The sequence below is a fragment of the Cyrtonyx montezumae genome, unplaced genomic scaffold (genome assembly GCF_038088225.1).
Source record: "Cyrtonyx montezumae isolate F1298 unplaced genomic scaffold, pur_monq_1.0 scaffold_8, whole genome shotgun sequence".
Taxonomy (NCBI): domain Eukaryota; kingdom Metazoa; phylum Chordata; class Aves; order Galliformes; family Odontophoridae; genus Cyrtonyx; species Cyrtonyx montezumae.
Window position 1 is genome coordinate 39,088,598 of NW_027072089.1, and position 21,653 is coordinate 39,110,250.

General features: G+C 36.4%; 1 protein-coding gene across 1 annotated transcript in view; it reads left to right on the forward strand.

Annotated features, from left to right (window-relative positions):
* The window catches only part of PRKDC (protein kinase, DNA-activated, catalytic subunit), an 80,275-nt gene that overhangs the window by 1,144 nt on the left and 57,478 nt on the right, over positions 1–21,653 (forward strand). The window contains exons 4-30 of the mRNA XM_065751955.1: positions 467–541; positions 1,182–1,290; positions 2,518–2,630; positions 2,947–3,046; positions 3,574–3,629; positions 3,727–3,757; positions 4,699–4,856; positions 5,051–5,197; positions 6,711–6,875; positions 7,538–7,706; positions 8,682–8,731; positions 9,288–9,425; positions 9,709–9,858; positions 10,330–10,445; positions 11,096–11,255; positions 12,090–12,176; positions 12,556–12,675; positions 13,059–13,218; positions 13,482–13,588; positions 14,613–14,703; positions 15,912–16,075; positions 16,717–16,869; positions 17,707–17,814; positions 18,576–18,802; positions 19,212–19,306; positions 20,074–20,173; positions 21,110–21,243. Coding sequence (XP_065608027.1) covers positions 467–541; positions 1,182–1,290; positions 2,518–2,630; positions 2,947–3,046; positions 3,574–3,629; positions 3,727–3,757; positions 4,699–4,856; positions 5,051–5,197; positions 6,711–6,875; positions 7,538–7,706; positions 8,682–8,731; positions 9,288–9,425; positions 9,709–9,858; positions 10,330–10,445; positions 11,096–11,255; positions 12,090–12,176; positions 12,556–12,675; positions 13,059–13,218; positions 13,482–13,588; positions 14,613–14,703; positions 15,912–16,075; positions 16,717–16,869; positions 17,707–17,814; positions 18,576–18,802; positions 19,212–19,306; positions 20,074–20,173; positions 21,110–21,243 — 3,283 coding nt within the window. The remainder of the gene's footprint in view (positions 1–466; positions 542–1,181; positions 1,291–2,517; positions 2,631–2,946; positions 3,047–3,573; positions 3,630–3,726; positions 3,758–4,698; positions 4,857–5,050; positions 5,198–6,710; positions 6,876–7,537; positions 7,707–8,681; positions 8,732–9,287; positions 9,426–9,708; positions 9,859–10,329; positions 10,446–11,095; positions 11,256–12,089; positions 12,177–12,555; positions 12,676–13,058; positions 13,219–13,481; positions 13,589–14,612; positions 14,704–15,911; positions 16,076–16,716; positions 16,870–17,706; positions 17,815–18,575; positions 18,803–19,211; positions 19,307–20,073; positions 20,174–21,109; positions 21,244–21,653) is intronic.

Here is a 21,653-nt window from a genome sequence, read left to right on the forward strand (position 1 = left end):
ATGACTCTTTAAATGCTCCTGTTCTGATGGCTTATAATAAATATAGATTTATTAAGTTGCTCCTGAAATGTTGCCATTCTTGCAACGTACATAGGATTTGGTGGAAGCTATCTCTAATTCTGGGGTACCTGGCACACTGTGGCTTTGCACAGAACTGGTTGGCTGTACCCCTGTGATTCCTGATACCAAGTTAGCATCTGCTTGCTGAAAGGAGTGGGAGGTTAGAGGCAGCAGGCTTGCTGTGTGTGCCTTTAGCTCCAGAGAATGCCCTTTCTTTGCTTGAATCTTTTTTGTTGTTGTGTCAGATACTGTCTATGGAACTCCTTTCAGAGTTAATATTTTTATTGTTTTAGCTCTTTTTAAAAAACTTGTTAGGGTCAGGCTCTTTAAAGAGGTGGGTAAATGTTTTGTTTGCTACTAATTTATTTCCGTGCTTACGAATATTCTTTATTTTTTTTCTATCTAGCAAACTTGTATTAGTGTTTATACAAAAGAGAGGGCAGCAAAATGTAAAATTCCAGCTCTGGAACTTCTGATTAAGGTAAAAAAGCATTTTATAATCTCTGTTTTTCCTAGAAAAAAAATCAGAAGATCTATTGTATTGATACAGTTCTGCTATATCAAGCAGAAAATCAGTGCACCACAGCACCGTGTTGGTAGTTCAGTAGTATATGTTCATAAAATATGTCTTAATGACAGTTTGATATTCTTACAGTAGATTTCTCAGATGTAAACATGTCATTTTTTTGTCTGATAGACAAATTGTTTTGCAGTCATGGATTTTCTCTTTTCAAGTTTCCCATGATAACTTTAAGGAGGAATTTTCTACTTGAAAATACTGTGTTACTCATTGTAGTGTATTAGTATACATTAAAAGTTTGGAAGAAAAAAAAAAAGGATTTTTTTTTTCAGAGCACTTCCTGCTGTGTGCAACAGCAATTTTGTAATGTGCTTCCTGAGAATGCACTTAGGCCTTTGTTTTGTGAATGCTTTTGCACCTGCTGAGTTGTGTTACTGAGGATCAAAGATCTCTTCTGAGTTGTCTGAGGCAGTTCTTCAGTGGGTTAGACTGGCTGTATAGCTGAAGGCAGAAAAGTATGGTATGGTAAAAACTTCTGCAGACACTGCTAAGCTAATCCTAATTATTTTCCTAGCTTATCTTTGTTTATTATTTATTCCAGTTGCTCCAAAGTTTACGACGTTCTTGTTTGATGGAAGAGATGAAAGTTGGGGAAATCTTTAATAAATTCTATGGGGAGCTTGCTGTAAGAAGTAAAGTTTCTGATACAGGTAGATTTTAATTTTCCTGTGTATCTCTTTTGTTTTATTTACTCTGTTTTTGTTTTATTATCCACATAAACTTATAATCGTTATCTCCATGTATTTGGAAATGGTAATTGTCATATTTTAGAGCTAGTAAAATTTGTTCAGGTCTTCTGATTGTGGTCATGCAGTTCTCTGTTCTTAGCAGACCTGTCTGTATGTGTAAGCTATAGATGGGAACAATTATATAATTCAGTCAGGAGGTGGTGATCATTTTACATTGGTGATGTGAAAGAATGCATGTCTCTAAGTGCCTAAATCCTGACAGCAATTCCAGCTTTCTTGGTGTAAATCAATTTATTTAGGTTGGTGGACCTGCCTGTGGCAGGGTGTTTGGAACTTGATGATCCTTGGTGTCCCTTCCAACCCATGCCATTCTATGATTATTTGCCAAGGCTTTTAGATTTTTTTCCAGATTCACTGCTAACCCCGTGTAGATGAACCTTACAAGATAGTACAGTACCCGCTTTGTAATGATATGCACACCTACCCTTATACGTTAGAGCTTTTCTCAAAAGCAGAGTAAATTCCAGGCTACCAGTCCCTACAGGAGTTCACATAAATGCCAGCTGTTTGCTAAAGTTTGTCATAACCTTATTCCATCCCTAACAACTGTTCCACAGAGCTGCAGGTTTAGTTTGATAGTTCCTGCAGTGGTCAACTCTAATGTGATTTCATCAGTCCCTGCCTTGCTTACTAATATTTTTTATCATATTAAGCATGCTGATAGGAGCTCTAGTCTGACAGCCTTGGCTAGTTTCAGTTACAATTTTGTCTTGACAGGTTTATCCTTTACAAAGCCTGCTGTGCCTGTACAGAACCCAATTAGACTGAACTCAAACTCAGCCTTCTGCTGGCTGTTGGCCTTATCCCCTGTGGTACTTAAAAGACAAGGAATAACCTGGAGGCTGGCAGCATCCTTGAACTGGTGCTAAATGGTTCCTCAGTGGATGTGGCCTTTATTAATAATTTTTCTAAACCCTTTTAAAAGAAGAATATATTTATTTATTTTAAATAAGAATACATCTCACATCATATTACATAGATGCATAGGTATGTATTTATGTATGCCGTAAAGAGCTGTAAAGGTCACTAAATCCTCAGGAATGGTTTTCTTTTGGTTGCAAGTTATGTAGTAATTGTGATGGAAATGACAAAGGAGCCCATACTTAGTAATATTGTATTACTTTCTAGTACTGGAGAAGATCTATGAGCTTTTGGGAGTTTTGGGAGAGGTCCATCCTACTGACATGATTAACAACTCTGAAAAGCTATTCCGAGCTTATCTGGGAGAGCTTAAAACACAGGTACATCTGGAATTTCTCTCTGGACTCTTTCATTGTTCTTTGTTTGTTGTTGTAACTTCTAAGAAGTTAGTGTGTCTTGTCTAAGTTTTGCTATGGTTAGCCTTGAGTGGAACATGTTTTATGCTTGTTAAAAGATTTCTTATGCTTAGATAGTTAAACACTTCTCCAACTTATATGACATTTGAGCAGTAGATGTTTCTTTAATCTTACCTTTGTAGAGGTGGATGCTGACAGTCAGAATATGTTATTTTAACTACACTTCTAGGAACTGAGAAACCTTGGATATTATTTTTTTTTCAATTCTCACTTGATTTAGATGACTTCAGCTACAAGGCTCCCCAAGCTACCTGTTGTAGCAGGATGCCTGAGAGGACTGACTGCACTCATGTACAACTTTACCAAGTCTGTGGATGAAGGTATTTAGTTTTTCTGTATGAAAAGAGCTAAGCAGTTCAATCTAATTGAATTGTTGTACAGCCAGCAAACAGTACTGTTTCTTGTTTTGTATTCAGAAAAAAAAAAATCCCCACTAGTAGATGGCTTGTGTAAAAACAAGACCTATCCAGCTACATGGTTTTTGTGTCCTGTCTGTGTGTGAGATGACTTCATCACTATTTCTGTAAGTGAAGATTTGAAGTGCTGTTTTCTAACCATAGGTAGACGACTTTGAAAGACATACTGAAGCTAAAGTGCTATTTATACAGAGACATACTTCTTTTAGAGGTGATGTCTGTTTAAACATTGGCATTCAGAATAATCACTGAATGTAGATGTACGTTTTTTTCAGAGTTGCAAATATTTTGGACAAAAACATCCATGATTCTCTAGATATTTAAAGTTTTCCAATAGTATTTCTTCATATTGAGCTTTGGGTAAAAATATCCTTCTCTCTGTGTAACCTTTTGTGTGTCAGTAATGAAGTACTTACTGGTTTGTTTCACAGATGCTCAAACTTCAAAAGAGATTTTTGATTTTGCAGTGAAGGCTATCAGACCACAGGTAGATAAGCCATATATTAATCGTTCTATATAAATTAATTAGCTGAATAATAATTTGTATATGAATAACATTATTTTTTTTAATCTCCATAATACAGGTTGATCAGAAACGATATGCAGTACATCTGGGTAAGACTGTAAATTATTTTGGTTCATGCTTTGGGCTCTACTACTTGTACAATTAATTATTCTTTCAGGAGATGTTTGTTCTCTATTGGCTCTCTCCAGATCTCTCCGGTCTTGTCTTCTAAGCATATCAGGGAACAGAACTGGTGTGCTTTAGGTTGGAATCTAAAGAGTTAAATGTGTATTTGGTTAAGCTAGATAGAGTACAAGCGACTTATGAGCAGAATTATATTTTATGTTCTTTTCCCCACTGCAGTGAATACAAAACCATGGTATGAGAAGGGTAAAGGTAGAAAGAAAAGTAATGTAGCAAATTAGGAGGAAAAAAAGAGGGAAACTGGGAACAGAATCTATGAAGAGAATGAGAAACTGACTTGTGAAACGTGAATGACTTATTCAGAAAGTGCTAACGTGAGATTTCAACAGTTTGAATGCCCTCAGCAACTGTGAAATGTAAACCCTTCTTTAAAGATAGTCTGGACAGATAAAAAGTTACTTTCTTATGGATCTTAAAATTTAATTTATGCGTAAATTTGAGATTGTGAAATTGCCTGTATTCTGAACCATTGCAGTTTGGAGGAGGAGCAGACTTCAGAATATGTCCTGAGCACAAAACCAAACCAAATCTCTATGAACTGTGTGATCAAGTATAATCATTTGCAGTCAGTAAAGTCCCTTTCTTTTTTTACCACTAATAAAGGTAATCTGAGAACATTGTTATGCTTCCTATTACAAAAAGAGTATCTTAGAGGGCTGTTTTTATGCTTAAGTTTTCAGTGTTTGGATATCAATACTATAATTGCTAGAAAAATGCACTTTTTTGCCTTCCAATCATGGTAAATATGCCCACCTGAAGTCCTGATGTGCACTTGTGTGGTCTTGTCTGTTTTCAGACAGTGGACTATGAAATTGAGTTTTTAATGATAGTTGTTTTTAAATTGCAGCTGGTTTACAGTTGTTCAGCTGGCATGCTGCTCAGTTTGGTACGCTGCTCTTGGACAGCTACGTCATGCTCTTTGAAACAATGTGTAAATGGTGTGGCCACACAAATCAAGAGCTGAAGAAAGCTGGTCATAATGCTCTAGATTCATTCCTCAAGCAGGTATTGTAACTTTTCTGGGATCTCTGAGGCTAAATCAAAGTCAGATTTCATGAAGGAGCTGAGGATATTTGCTGCTTGTAAATTCAGTTAATCTAATAATTATTTTGAGTGAAATATTTCATATTATGAGCTAGGTATCTTTTAGGATTTACTCTAATTTTCTGGAAATTCTGACATTTTATTTTGTTCTACAGATGTCTTTAATGGTGGCTAAGGATGCAGAGCTACACAAGAGCAAATTGAAGTTCTTCATGGAGCAGTTCTATGGGATCATCAGAAGAATGGATTCAAGCAACAAGGAGCTGTCCATTGCTATTCGTGGATATGGGCTTTTTGCAGCAGTATGTGCAGGAATCTTGTTCTGATAAAGCAGCATAATGAATGGATTTAAAGCTAAGATTCATATACTGTGCTTATATACTTTCGTGGAGAGCAAATTGCTTCACTGAGATGCACTTCTAAGAATCAGTAGTACTGTGATAGAGTACATGGTTCCTAGCTGAGTTCTTTCCATTTTGCTGCAATTTGAGCTGAGTGCATTTGTTTTGTAACAATGAATGTTCAAAATTCTACAACTTAGTCTTCCTCCTCTCGGATATGAGCTAGAAAGGAATGAGTAAAAAAATTAAGTATTTAAAATGACTGAATTAACTAAACCTTATGAAAAATATCTGTTGTGCAATACAAGAAGTTAATTAAAAGTACATAATGCAAATACAAAACATAATCCTTAGAAGTTTCACAGGAAAGAAGAATCTTAATACTGAAATACCTGTAAATCCTTAATGGGCATGAATCTTTAATTAGAAACACTAATAGCTGTTGGTCTGTTTAGACTGAATGTTGTTCAAGCTTCAGATGCTAGGTTGTGAAGAAGCAAGTCTTATTGCCACTGCAGTGAGTAATTGCAGATGGAACACACATTGAGTGGTGGATTCAGGTCCAAGGCAGACTGTTTCACAGTCTGAATGCTAAAATAATTCTGAAGTAATATCATAGAATGCTACAGAAAAGCAGTTCTGCAAGTGATCAATGGATAGTCTTCGTTACCCTCTCCTTAGGCAGATCAGGTTCAACATTTAAGCCTAACTTTTGTTTTCAGTTGTTAACTAAATCAGTCAGTTATTCCTCTGCTGTCAGTTTCCTGTGACTGGTTTTGCCTGCGACCTGCTTCTTGGTTCTTTTTCCCAAAGGTTGCTTTTAGACCTAGCTCATACTAAATGCAGGTACCTATGGAGTGATATGTAAGTTGCAGTATGCGTTATTACATATCCTCTAGTATTGTCTGGGATGCCCTCTGCTTGTTCAGAAGTTTTAGAAGTAGACTTTTATCCTCTATTTGTATAGATCCCAGCATATTAAAAGTTCAGAATTCAGGCTGCTGGGTTAAATGTTGAGTAGCCTGTGAGTGATAATTGAGATGTCATTAAGGTAAGTCACTTATTTCTTTAATACAGCTGGCTCAGATATTAAGTTCAATATTAGTGTCTGTAATGCTTTATTTGATATGTTTAAAGCTGAATTCCATGCTTTTAAGGCTGGATTTGAAATATTGTATAAAAAAATTAATGTACTCTTGTAGGAAATTACAGTGTATCTGTTAGTGAACTGTTGTAGTTCATTGCAGATTCCATGTTTGTCTTGCATGTAGATAATAGAATACTTGAGGTTTGTCATATTGCTCTGTGCAGTTCAAATCTAGATCTTGCTGCCAAAGCCTACTCAGATATATTGATTTCCTGGGAAATTCAAGTGATTATTGTTTCAGTGAAGACTTGACTTGGTTTTAGTGCTTCAGTGCATTTGCTTCCTTGTGTAAAGTTGCTCAATGGTATTTTGTTTTCTCTCTGTAAGCCCTGCAAAGCTGTACATCCTAAAGATGTTGATGCCATGTACGTTGAGCTCCTTCAGCGCTGTAAGCAGATGTACCTCACGGAGGCAGAGACAATGGATGACCATCTGTATCAGCTCCCAAGTTTTCTCCAGTCCATTGCAAGTGTAATATTCCATTTAGACACAGTAAGTGGAGTATTTAAAGTTCTAGTCAATGTTTGTTTGTTTTTAGTGCAACCTGCAATGTATAAGAAGGTAGTAACTGTGAACTTATAATACCTGTGATAGAAAGTATTTTGTTGTTTGAAATATTTGGACTTCTAGCTCCTAGAGGGTGAGAGAATATCAAGGAGAATACTAGATTATATCTGAATAGAGAAAATGCATGAAATATACTGTTTCTTCGTTTGATTTTTCTAGAATGTGCTGAAGTCTTTTGGTGCCGATATTTAGTATGCTTTCAGAGGTTGATACTTTGGTTTTCCACTACTGCTGTATTGTCTGTGTTCTGATGAGTGTTTTCCATATCCTAGATGAAGCTGGGAGGTAAGGCTAAGGTAGAGAGCACTTGGATTCTGTTTGCAGGTGATTAAGGATGAACTTAACTTATTATGCTGCTGGGTTTTTCTTGTTTAAGTAAATGGTACTTCCCTAATAAGGTTAAGATGAGCTTCACTGGAGTTATAGATTGTTCAGGAACCACTTTTTGTCTTGTGATCCAGGAAATTTTGTTTTTCTTGATGTCTAAGATAAATTTGCTTGCTAAATCTTTACTGTTTCTCAGAATAGGCCTCAGTGTAAACTCTTGTAATAGTTTTGTCTTATTCATATGTGTCTTTTTCTTCCAGATTCCAGAAGTATACACTCCAGTTCTTGAACATCTGGTTGTGCTACAAATCAATAGCTTTCCACAGTACAGTGAAAAAATGCAGTTAGTCTGTTGCAGATCCATAATAAAGGTATTTTTAGCCCTCTCAATAAAAGGTCCTGTTCTCTGGAGCTTTATTGGCACAGTCGGTGAGTTTGTGATATTAACATTTTTTTTTCCCTAAATGATAAACTGTTTCTAACAGTTTTATGGAAGAGCCATTTGGGGTCAGAAAGGAAACATTTTCCATCCTTTAATAATGAAGAATTAGGTTTTTGTGTTGCTTTTTTGGAGGGTGTGAGAGAGTTCAAATTCACCACTAAATCAATGAGTACTTATAAGAATTGCTTTGGCTGACAGCGTGCAGATAATAAAGGACAGGAAAATATATTTTTGTTATAAACTGATTAAGCATAAGACTTGAGTTCCTGCTCTGGAGGATAAGAAAGCTTTCACAAAAAGTGTACAGAAATCTGTTCAATATTCTTTCAGTTACACTTATAGGGTATCACAGGAGATAGGGAGATATCATCTCTATTAGAAATGCATTCTTTTTAAGCTCTCAAACCCACTGATAGTAAAAAATGGAAATTCCAAATACACAGTTACTAAGATAAAAAGTAAGTTAGCATTGGTAGCTGGCAATTCTAATAGCTTCCAGCATGCTGACATTTTGTTACGATGATTTTAAGTTTTTCAGTTATTTTACATGTTATCATGGCTTTTTCATTCTTATTTATTTGGAATGTGCTGTACACCTAAAGTACCATGCCAGAATGAAGATCCTTGGTGCACACCTGTGAAAATTATCAGGAGTTACTGTTTTATATTGTATGGGAAATAGGAGCAATTCCTTAATCATCACTGTATTCAGACTGAAGAAAAAAATCAAAGCCGTTTTTTAGGAAAAAAATAAGCATGTTCAGAATTGTTTGTCAAACAAACAAGAGCCATAATTCTAGAATCAATTGTGCTTGTCTGAGAATAATCAATGCTTGTTTGCCTCTCCCTTATCCTAATAAAACATAGAACATAGAGGACTGATATAGTTAATTGCTAACATAATGAGTCTTATGGTTGCTGTGCCTTTTTAAGTCTGTTGAGGCAATTTTATTTTGTTGCAGTGCATCAGGGATTAATCAGAGTATTCTCCAAGCCAATTACATTTTCAAAGGTAAAATGCATTTATTCCATCTACATTTTTAGAGTATCCAATCTAGTTCTTGAAAATCTAGTTTGGTATGCTGAGAAAGGTCTAAAGAGCAGAAATAGTATTGTCAGTCTTGAACTGTGTCCCTTTTGTTACTAGTTTCTGGTCCCTACATCAGCATACTAAGAACGTTTCTCTTGTAATGCATGTAACAAAGGAATATCCATTTGTTGTCTGGAGTTCTTTGCTTAGGTCATCTAAGGAGGTTGTGGTTAAGGTAACAGCTTTCTTCTATGCTAGCAAGTTTTGGAAACTTAAAGGGTTTTTTTTCAATATTTCTGTCAGTAGGATGGTAAAGCTCTTAAACCCTGTGCAGCAGGAATCTCTCACATAACTGACCAGTGGAAGGACTTAGAAATTTTTAAAAGAAGATGATGCTTTTGTGTTCTTTTCAGATTGGTTAAGTAAGAAAGCCAACCATTTCAGGCTTCTACATACACAAGTTATTTTATGTGCTGTTTTAGCTCGAGTCAGGAACTTATTTGTCATGCAGTGTTTCTGAAAAGTACTGTCCTTACAGGATTTTTTTGGAAAGGAAAGTTCTGGATCAGAAGACTTCCCAGAATCTGGAGAGGTTGAAACAGCGAAATGGAAAGTACCAACATATAAGGACTATCTGTACCTCTTCAGAAGTTTACTGAGTTGTGACACAATGAAGGTAAAGGCAGAGTTATTGTGGTAATACAAGGTAAAAAGTAATCCTGAGTCTTGTTCCTTTTCTAACCCTGGACTTGTCCTGAATGTCATGCTGCAGAGTAACTACTTCTTGACTTCTGCTGAATTTTGTGGCTGATAAATTAATTAAATAGGGATGAATTTCAACTTCTATGGCATAAGAAACCTCTAAAGCCAGATTCTAAGACATTCAAGCCTTGGTTTGTAAATTCACGAATTAATTCTCATTGCTATTTTCAAATATGAACCTTCTTCCTCCTACAAAGGAATCTGTATTTGAAGAAGAAAACTTTCTTACTGGAAATTCACCACTGCAGTCTCTGAATCGGTTGCTGTACGATGAACTCATAAAATCTATTTTGAAGATTATTGAGAAATTGGATCTGACTGTTCAGAAGCTGAATGTCCATGAACAGGTGTGACCCAATGACTTGCCTATTAATAATTTCCTCTGTTGTAAGGGAACCAAAATCCTTGTTTTTGAACAAAACAAGGAACCATATTCCTTGTTTTGTTTTCATTATGATTATACAGCTCCTTATGTCTTTCAAGTAATAGTCATATTTGTTAAAACAGTTTACTTGATATTTTTTGATATTGTGTTTCAGTATTAGGAAATGGAAACATAAGATTCAGAAGTAGTTGATAGAAACCATTGTTGTAGCCTCTTCTTTGACATCCTGTGGATTTTGGTTTTGTACTCATTTTTTCCTAAGGAGCAACTATTCTTTTTTTTAAAATTAATATGTAAATCATCAGTTGTTTGTTTCAGACTAGACTGTACAAACTATGAGAAGAAGAGCCTTATTTATTTGGAGAACAGATGTGATTTTATTTTTTGTGTGTTGTTTGAGATCCAGAGTTCTTGTTTCAATACTTACTTTTAGGAAGAAAATGAAACTGACAGTGCTTTTATTGGGCCTACTTCTGACCCTGCTTCAAACGTTCAGCCAAAGAAACCTACAGACTTTATTGCCTTTATAAACCTGGTAGAATTCTGCAGGTACTAATATATCTTTGTGTAATTTAAAATCTACAAAACGATTTGAAGATATTTGGAGGGAGTGGTACTTACGATGCATGTTTCTGGCCTATGACTATAAATCAGTATTTCATAATGGTGATTAGCTGGGAAACTTTCAGGCATCTGAGACATGGGTAAAAACATGTTAGCTCCTCTAAAGAAGAGAAATTATCATTTGATTATTTGGTTGTAATTATCTTTCAGAACATGTAACTTTTCATATTATACTGTAAGTAGTTCAGAGACCAGTCTTGAGATAGTATCAGGCATTAAATGAAAGGTATAGTGTTGCCTGTCTGTGAAGACCCAGTTGATTTCCTATGGCAATACAGCAGTCTTTGTTGGTAATGAAAAGCTGTATGTTTGTACAAATTTAATAGTGAGGTGTAAGGAGGAAAAAATTGCTTTGTACTGTGAAGCAAAGTGAAAATCTCCTTATGCTCACCTTGGACAGTGACATGTAATTGGTACTGTGCTGTCCTTGGTGATGCATTTAAGTGACAGTGCTTGTCTTCCTGGTGCTAACCTGAAAGTTTGGGATGAGAAAAAATTATGTTTGAATAAAAACCTTTTTTCCTTCCCCCCCCCCATCTTCTTTTTCCTGTATGATTTCTGTGTGTCTATTTTAGAGACATTCTTCCTGATAAACATGTTGAATACTTTAAGCCTTGGGTGTATTCCTTTGGTTATGAGCTTATTATACATTCAACGAGACTGCCTCTTATCAGTGGATTCTACAAGCTGCTTTCTGTTACAATGAAGATTGCCAAGAAAATAAAATACTTTGAGGTGAGATCTCTCTTCCTATTGGAGATGTAGTGTGTTTCATTACTGATGAGGCAGTTTTCTATATAAGCTTTTTATGCATGTATGTGCAATGCCAAAAGTTCATTATAACTGTTACCCATTTGCTTCTGATATTTTTGGCATCCTCTGTCTCTGCAGTTAAAAGTGCCTAGAAAGCCAACAGCTACACTAGAAGTTGTTTCTGAAGAAACACCATCCATATGTAGTGCTTGTTCAGAATCCAGAGCAGGATGAGCAGAGCAAGGGAAACCATGCTTGTGGTGCACACAGAAGATAGTTTAGATATCAGGAACAGTCTAGTCATAACAGAAGAGTCATGTTTGAATTTATTATTCAATCTCTTTGATGTACGTGTAGTATTTTGCTCATTGATTTCTGCAGAAATTATGGTGGTCTGTTGCTAGATACGCCATTTCTGATGTGACAGCTATTGTAAAGCGACAGTATTCCATCCCATTTTGTGTAGCCCTCCTCAGAGCCCAGAACAGTTCTTGCTGCTGCTGGCAATAGCACCACATGAAGCAGAAGTGGTTCCCAATGGGTATGTTGATCCTGTAGATGCTATTGTGAACTGCTTTCTTGCCACCTACAAATACACATTTAGGGATTTTCTTTTGTCACTTGCTGAAGGAAAGGGGAAGTAGCAAATTAAGTGTTTATAATACTGCTAAGCTTTGAGAGAATAGATGTACATTTTAAGTTTTCAGTAATAAAAATTTCTTCAGTTACAGATTTGTTCCAAGTTCAATTTCTGCTTTATATTTATACTACATATCACGGTTTTTAACACCATTGATTTGTGAATTCTGTTGTTAGGGTGTCAGTCCAAAGAGTCTCAGAAAATCTACCGAAGACCCAGAAAAGAGTTCTTGCTTTGCCCTGTTTGCAAAGTTTGGAAAAGAGGTAGGTTATTTTGCTGGCTAGCTTAGTTATTCTGAATGTAAACATCAATTACTCAGTCAGAACTGTATCTTCATAGAAATCTTGCAATATAATATATGCAATAGCAGTACTCATCTGTTTGAATTTTACATTGCAGGAGGGTTTTAAGAACTTGTTTTTTCTGTATTTGTTATCAATAACACTAACAGTGAATTGGTTACTTAGTTATTTCTCATTTGTGCATCAAGATAAATGTGTGTTAAATACTTCGTGATGTCCATCTGCAGGTGAATTAGTTTCCAGTGTTGTGAGTTGCATACTGTACATGGATATTAATATATGTAATATCAAGATCTTATAAAGTTTATGATTGTTCTTGACATGTTTATCTGAATTTTAGGTTACAGCAAAAATGAAGCAGTATAAAGATGAGTTATTGGCATCCTGTCTAAACTTTTTACTCTCTTTACCACATGACATCATCATGCTTGATATCAAAGCATATATTCCTGCCCTGCAGGTAGGTCAGACTGATGTATAGTTAACCTTTCTGTTTTTCCCCCTAAAACATATACCAAAGCAAAGTTTGTATCCTCTTGAGTAAGTAAGTTAGTAAACATCAAATTTTTCATTATCCCCAGCAAGATAGAGTACGAGTGGGTTGGTTTTCTGGATAAATAAGTATACTGTCAGAGTTTGCCTTTATACTTGACTGACTGTAAGTGCCTGTATTAGAATAGAACAGATATCTCCTGTGTTTATTTTGAGTGAGAGCTTGAGCAGACAGAAGTTAACGAAGAAGGAAGATGTTTTGTATGCTCAGTGCTTGCAAGTGTGGTATCTCCCTTTAAATCATAGTAGTCATTAAAAAGGAGAACTGATGATTTTACATTTGACACACAGAATGCATTTAAGCTGGGCCTTAGCTGTACACCAATGGCTGATCTGGGACTGGATGCTTTGGAAGACTGGTCAACTCACATCCCCAGGCATATAATGCAGCCTTATTACAAGGATGTACTACCTCTTCTTGACGGTTATTTGAAAAACTCTACAACTAAAGGTATGTATGGGAAATGAATTCTTCATAGTCATGCCTAGAGGCTTGAATATGGCATGCTTTTTGTCTGTATTGTAGTTTTTGTAGTTGGAAAAGTATAATTTCTCTTACTTCTAGAAGTTCACCTTTATTTTTTTTAACTAAGATGTTGGCAGTTTTGCTGCTGTCGTTTGTTGTGGTGATCTGTTAGTTTTAAGAAACCATGAGCACGTGCTTGAGGTGCAGGTATATGAAGATAATATTTATATGCTGTCTTTCTTCATCAGTTGAACCCCAGAATAACTGGGAAGTAAGGAAGCTTTCCCGGGCAGCCCAGAAAGGATTTAACAAAATTGTGATACAGCGTTTAAGAAAAGCAAAAACTTCTTCATTGGTAAGAACACTGATGTATTTTAGAGTTGAAAGTGAATTAATCACATCACTCTGCATCTCTTCCTCTCTCATATGCTTTCCTTTTTCTTGGCATTATTTTTTACCTTAGGTCAGTCCATTTGGTGAAACCCATTCTACAGTGTGTCACAGAATCACAGAATTGTAGGGTTTGGAAGGACCTCTAGAGAAGCATTGAGTCCAACCCCCAAAGGCCATCACATCGGCACAGTTGGAAAGACATCAGGTTCTAGAGTGGGAATGACAGCAATGCAGGGAAAGGGAGCTTTGAGAGATCTGTTTATTCCACTATACATTAGTCTGCTAGTGATCCTGACTGAACAATTTAACTCTATGCACATCAGATCCTATTTGTCACATACTTGTTATTGGAATGTATAACCATTTGTTGTTATTATCTTGTGGATATATTCAGTCTTTAGAAGTCAAACATAGCAGTCATTTTGACCAGCATCTTCTCAAGCAGCCCCACATAAGTGTAGTCTTATTTGTATATGTCAGGTGCATACTGACATGGAATAAACGTTTTTTTTAGATATGAAACAAATAATTGCTCCTACATGTATTGTGCAACTCTTTCCAACTCAGTGGTCTTTAAACAAGATGAGTAAATTCTACATCCCACACAGGCTGTTAAAAACCTAAATTTTATGTTCCTGGGTAAATGAAAAGTAGAACTTTTACTTCAGATTTCTAATGGCTTTACAGATTATTACATGATTCTGTAGGTAGGTGCTACCTGTAATGACAGAATTTTAACTGTTACTTGAGAAGTGGTCACTGGAAGACTGCAGAATGTCTTGAAAGTGTTTTCTGGTGTTTTCTTCTTATTATTGAAACCAGTGCTGCTCTTTTGCTTGATGATGTTCCCTCTTTTTGTCTTCTCTGTTCTTGTTTCATCTGTATGCTAATATGAGCTATAAATCCTTCATTCACTGTATTGGCCAACTTCTATGTGCCTAAAAATAACTTTTCTTTCACTAATATGAATGTTCTGAATTATTCAGGATGACAATCCCACCTTGGAAGCAGTAAGGACTAGAGTGGTTCACCTTCTTGGGGCTTTAGGAGGGCAGATCAATCACAACTTAATTACAGGTGGGTAACTTAACAATATCTACGTGCCTCTGCTGGGTCTCTTGAAAGTTAAGTTCAGTAACATCTGGACACCACTTTGAGAACGCATGAGCTTTTCAAGAGTAACTATCTATTTTGACAAAACTGCTTTTATTGAGTTTTGCAGTTGAGAACAGAGTATTAACTAACTTAAAGAATACAAAGAAGATGCATAGAAATTTCATGTTTTATGAAGAAAAATCACCCACATGTGAGCAGATGGTTTTATTTATTCATATGTCCCTTTAAACCATCTAGCTGCAGAGCTGTTTTGTCATCTCTCATGGTTTACAGTTCCTCAGCACTCAACCACTTGTTCCCATCTCTTTATTATGATTCCTGCTTAATCCACTTTTGTGGCCTATGAATTGTGTTAAAACTCTGCAAGTTTACTTCTTGACTTCGAGTTTAAGGTGCACAGTGCTTTTAGCAGATCCAGGTATTAGAGCTCTAGTTGAATATCTTGGGAAAAAGAACTTGTTTTGTCATCTTCTGTTCAATTTCTGAATAAACTTTATAATTTAATTATTAAATATCGTGAAATGTCCTTAAAACCATAGTGGAGTAAGTACCCATCCATGAGTTGATTGGAATTGGATGATCCTTAGGGTCCCTTCCAACCTAAGCCATTCTGTGATTCCATGAGCTCTAATGGATACATTCAACTCAAAATGTACTTGATCTAAGAGTCAGTTGTATAAAGGAAAGGACCAAAACTTGTAATGTTTAATTTGTCTTTTCTGCTTTTAAAAACAATTTTATTTCTGCAAAATGGCAGAGTGAGCAGCAATAGCCTTCAGTTGCACCAGGGAGGTTCAGGTTGGATATTAGGAAAAATTTCTTCTTAGGAGTAGTGAGGCAGTGGCACAGGCTGCCCAGGGACGTGCTGGAGTCACCATCCCTGGAGGTGTTCAATAAACATGGAGATGTGGCCCTGAGGGAAATGGTTACTGGGCATGGTAAGGATGGGTTGGTGATTGGACTAGATGATCTTAGTGGTCTTTTCCAAACTTAATGATAATATAGGGACAGAAAGAAGTATGGCAGTTTTCAATTGAAGACCTTAGAGAACACAGCCACATGTGTGCTCATTCTCTGTGCAACTGAAGGAATGTTTATGTTGGAACTGCTGATCTGATCTGTATTGCACATAGCTTATTTTTTGTTGTGATATTTTCTAAATGTACTAGCCACCTCTGCAGAAGAGATGATGAAGAAATGTGTGTCCTGGGACACTGAGAGCCACCTGAGCTTTGCTGTGCCATTTGCAGACATGAAGCCTGTCATCTACTTAGATGCGTTTCTGCCTCGCGTGACTGATCTGGCCCTTTCTGCAAGTGACAGACAGACAAAGGTATTGATGTCCATGTGTATTTGTTTATGCTAGCTGAGAAATACTGCATAAAGTAGTAGTGCCTTCCTTGTTAAGGAAGGCTGGGTTTAATCAATTCAGAAGTACAAATGTGCTGCTTCTGTGCTGGTTCATGATACTGTTATTCTGGCCATTTAAAACCTGAAGAACAAACAATGTTATAAGCTCTATCAGGCAGCACCGTGCCTTTTTGAGTTAGACTTGGGATAAAAATGAGCACTTTCAAATAACTGATCTTTTTTGTTGCTTAATGTTCTACATATGTGAGTTCCTTGTGAGTTGGTGGGCTTAGTCCAGCAGAGCAAAGAAGTAAATACCTTGGTTCTCTGCTAGGTTGGGATATTGATATCCAAAGGGTCTGGAATGGATGTATCCCCAAACACACAATGATGGTGACTTCTCCAGAGATGCATTTTTCTCCTTTGAATAGTGACTGCACATCACAGAGACTGAGGTCAGGTAGAGTGTGTGCAGATCATTTGCACTGACAGGATCCACTTGTGAAAGTGGCTTTTGCATAGATAAAAGTGCACCTTTTCTTTTGACTTTTTCCTCCTGCGCACAGTTTTGTCTTCTCTGTGGAAGAAAAGGATGCATAACCAAAGGCATTTTTTCAATTTCAGGTTGCAGCGTGTGAACTGCTACATAGCATTGTTGCATATATGCTGGGGAAAGCATCTCAGATGCCAGAAAGATGTCAGGGTCCCCCACCCATGTATCAGTTATACAAACGAATATTTCCAGTACTGCTTCGTCTTGCCTGTGATGTAGACCAGGTAAAATAATCACTTATTTGCATTTTATCTTGTTTAAAATATCTCTGTGCATGGAAATTAGTTTATAGTTTTGTTTACAAGTTGTTCTCGGAGAGTATTCCTAACACATCGCCTTTTTTGATTTCAATTGTAATGCATATTTTTAAGCTGAAATTCTCGTTGAAAAATAGCTTTCCAGGGTTTCTGTAGAGGGGGATAGGAGCCTTTTCAAACACTACAGTAATAATGCCTTTCAGTGTAATAGCAGTGTACAAATATAGGGGTGTTTTAAGACTGAAATTTCAAGATTCATTCAAAGAATTTGTAGTTATAACTGCTCTTCATGACTCAATTTGGTTTTTATATATTTTTTGTCATAAGTTAATTTGAGAGGAAATGAGTTCATTCACTATTGAGTGAGTGCAGAGCTACAGTTGCTAACATAGCATCTGGGAGATTGCAGCTGCCTTATTGACAGTTGAGGAAGAAAGATTTAATTCAAATATCTCAACTTGGTATTTATCTTCCTTACCCAAAACGAAAGAGAAGCCTCCATGGCACATAGGTTCAGTCAGTGCTAAGTAATAGTCTTAATCTGCTTTGAAGTTTCATATTGAAAGTAAGCTTGGAGAATCTTTTGAGACCAGTTAAATAGAAAGCAGATTTATTGTTTTTCTATTTTTTAATCCTTAATGTGGGAAAGTTACATAAAGCAGATTATTCATTTTACAGATTCATTTTAAAAGAACTATAGTTTTTTGTTCTTACACATTTTGAATTGCAGAGTAACAGAGAAATTGCAGAGTAACAGAGAAACATGTTGATCCTAGAAATGTAGATGGCTTTTTGTGTTTTCAGGTAACAAGACAATTGTATGAGCCTTTAGTCATGCAGCTCATTCACTGGTTTACCAACAACAAAAAATTTGAGAGTCAAGATACAGTGACGTTTCTGGAAGCTATCTTGGTAGGTCAGAAGTCTTCCTATTTCTTTTTTTCTGTGCCATGTGACTTTGTTTTTAACTAGCATCATTGTACTACTGAAAGAACCAGGAGCACATACGCTGATATAATAGCTTCTTATTTTTCTGAATAAAAGTAAGCAATTTATCAATTTTATGACCATTTAACATTTCTCAAATGAGAATTTGAATTTTTCTGTGGCTTTGACACTGTCAAAATGCAGCTAGTGTCTTTATAGTCTTTGTAAGAGTAAGCAAACATGCTTTTTATAATCATTGTGTACAAGGAACTACTGAAATACTTTTCTTCCCCAGGTCTGAATGAAAGTTGCTTGTGATGTGTGTTTAATTTTTCTTTCAGCTTCTTTGATTTCACCAGGTGCAAAAGCTTTAAATTATACCCCTTTTTTTTTCTTTGCATTGACCTGAAGGTCTGAAGCAAAGTCAGTGTTAGTGCAGTGTCTCTAATGAAGAGAAAACAGGTTTATCAGAAAATGGAATATCTAAGCTACTAACCAATTTAGAAGCTCTGACTGAGATGGGAAGAGAAGCCCAGATCTTTGAAGCTGAATCCAGTGCTGTGAGTGCTGGAAATACTGCCCTTCCACTGGACAGCATGAGATCTGAAGCTTTATTTCTGGAAAATTAAGCATATTTTTAAACTACATAAAGAAAATCTCTGTAAGCTGCTCTAACACTGCACTAAGAAAATCTTTTTGGGTTTTTTTTTTCATTCTTGTAATGAAACTATCTTGTGTAATTTCAGAGTGGCATAGTGGATCCAGTTGACAGCACTCTGAGAGATTTCTGTGGTCAGTGTGTACGAGAATTTTTGAAGTGGTCTATCAAGCAGACAACACCAAGACAGCAGGAGAAAAGCCCAGCAAACACCAAGTCTCTTTTTAAAAGATTGTATAGTCTGGCTCTTCATCCCAGTGCTTTTAAGAGATTAGGTGCAGCACTTGCTTTTAACAGTATCTACAGAGAATTTAGGTAAGTAAACACTTGAATCTGTAACCAACTTGGACTAAAAGGTCAAGGAGGTGAGAAGAACTGAGTGCAGGACTCAAATAGTCATCCACTTGCACTCATTCTGACTGCTGTAAAACTGTGCTGTTGAGATTATTCATTGATGTAATTATAGCTCTGTAGTTGGGCTTCCTACAAGTGAGGAGCATAGCAGTTTCAATTCCTATCAGATTTATGGCAAGTTATTTGTGTCTTTGAAAAGCACTCAGTAAATCTTCATTGCCACTCTTTTAGAGTGATTTAGGTGTCTTTTTTTTTTACACAAATGTCTTCTGCTGTTTATATCTGTGGTATTTTAATTTGCTTTTTAATTAGAATTTCATACTTAGTCTTTCTGCTCATGTTTCTCTTCATGTCTATTTCTGATTTTAAGGGAAGAGAATTCTCTCGTGGAGCAGTTTGTGTTCGAAGCATTAGTTATATTTCTGGAAAGTCTGGCTTTAACTCATACAGATGAGAAATCATTAGGTAAGCTGTAATTAGCTACAACTAACAAAAGTGATCCAGTTTAATTTTTATTTACAAAAAAAAAACAAAAAACAGTTGAAGAAAACCATGAATCTGTGACTGTAGGAGAAGGGAACATGCATACTTTCCGACAATTTCTTTTGGTAGAGAGATCTTCTGATATCCAGTTCAGAACTGTTTTTGTTAACTCCTTGCAACAAGTGAATATGGAGGATTTTTTTTTAATGCTTAATGGTAATAACCTTTTTCACATTTACTGTGATACGCACCTATATAGTAACAGTAATATTACTGATAGCATTTATTATTTGAGACCTTATTTTGTAGTTGCATGGTGTATGATTCTTCAGTATTCAGTAAACCTGCTTTTATTTTTATTCTTATGCTCCGATTTTCATCTATTAGTTATCATAATTACAACAGAAAGCCAGTATCTCATGTTACAAAGCTTTATTTCTGTCAGAGAAATGGGATATCACAGAAGTAGCTCCCAAATATTTGTGTGGAAACAGTTTACTGTTTATCTAAGTGTGAGAACTAAAAGAAGAATATTTTTTTGTAGCAGAGATCTCACACTTGGTTCAGGCCACTCTGCTGTTTTGTGGTCTTGGTCTTCTACCTTGAATAATCTACTGTAGCTGAAAATGGTGTAGGTAATGGACATCCTGTGTGTCAGCCTCTTGCATTACTTCTAAGGTGATAATACCTCTGTTAATTTAACCAGGTTGCTAGCGTTTATTTATAGATGCATATTTTCTTTCTAACAGGTACCACCCAACAATGCTGTGATGCTATTAATCACCTGAAGCGCATAATCAAGCATAAAGCTGCTGCCCTGAACAAGGAAGGAAAACGGCGGGTACCACGGTCAGCAGTTTGACATTCTTCTGTTTATTGAATAATACACTGTTTAACAATGAGTTACAGTTCCATTAAACACTCAAGATGCTGGATAGAGAATTCCTCCTGTGACTGCCACTAATAGGTGTATGTTCTCAGAGGAGAAATCTGCTAGTATGACTGTTGAACTACTGGTGGGAAACGGTTGACGTGATCCTTGAGGATCATAATAGTCATTCTTTATTCCTGTGTGATGGGCTCAGAACAGATAGCTTCCTTTAATTTCGCATGAATGGGAGGAAAAGAAAAGCATGTTTCTCTTGCAGCTGTGTTCAAAATAACATTGGTAGTGAAAGAAAGTTCTTCTAAATCTTTTATTATTGCTGTAAGTATTAGCAGGAGTAGGACTAGCTGCAGTAGGATGATCAGCAAATACAGATATAATGAGAAAAATGGAAAAAGCAAGAGTGGATTCAGTATCACAGTAGATGTTCTGATTACACAGCTGACCCTCCTTAAGCAGGAGGCTAAACTTAGAAACATCCTGAGGTCCTTTTTGACCCAAACTGTCCTGTAATCTAAAGAAACTGGCAAGTAGTATCTGAGATATATCTGTAGTGAGCTAAGAGACAGGACAATTAGGGAGAGGAAAATCTGTGTTAAAATTTAAATCTATATTTTTGTCTTCATATGTTACAAAGAGAAAGAAAGAGACCTGAATTTGTTTTTTAAACTGTTGACATAAAGATGGTGCTCTAGGATTTCAAGTTAGAGTGGAAAAAAGGAAAAGCAGTGTAGGCTATACTTGTGGAAGAGGTCTTTCTCACAGTGCTTATGGGTTTGGTAAACTAGATAAAAGGACATCAATAATGCTCATAAATACTGATTTTTTTTTTCAACTGGAAGACAGTAGCTTCTTGTTAGAGGTCATGAATGCTATTAATGCCTAATATTCTTGTGCAGAGGATTTCCAGCCACTAAGTCAGTGTGTCTTCAGGACGTTGTCATGTGGCTCTTAGTGCAGTGTGGGCGACCTCAGACGGAGTGCCGACATAAAGCCATGGAGCTCTTTTATGAGTTTGTTCCTTTATTACCAGGTATTGTAAGTCACAGTGTATTATTATCTTATCAGTGACATCAACAGCTGGGGTTGAGTGTACTCAAGCTTGCTGATGACACCAAGATGATCCTGCCCCTATACTCTGTCCTGTTGAGGCCTCACCTGGAGTACTGTGTCCAGGTGTGGAGTCCTCAGTACAGGAGAGACATATACCTTTGGAGCAAGTCTAGAGCAGGGCCACAAGAATGATGCAAGGAATGAAACACCTTCCTTATGTGAACAGGCTGAGAGCTGGAGCAGTTCAGCCTGGAGAATGCTCTGGGAGGATCTGAGAGCAGCCTTTCAGTATCTTTTTCAGAAGGGTATAAGAAAGGGACAGACTCTTTAGCAGGATCTGTTATGACAGGACAAGGGGAAATTGTTTCAAACTTAAAAAGGGGTGATTTA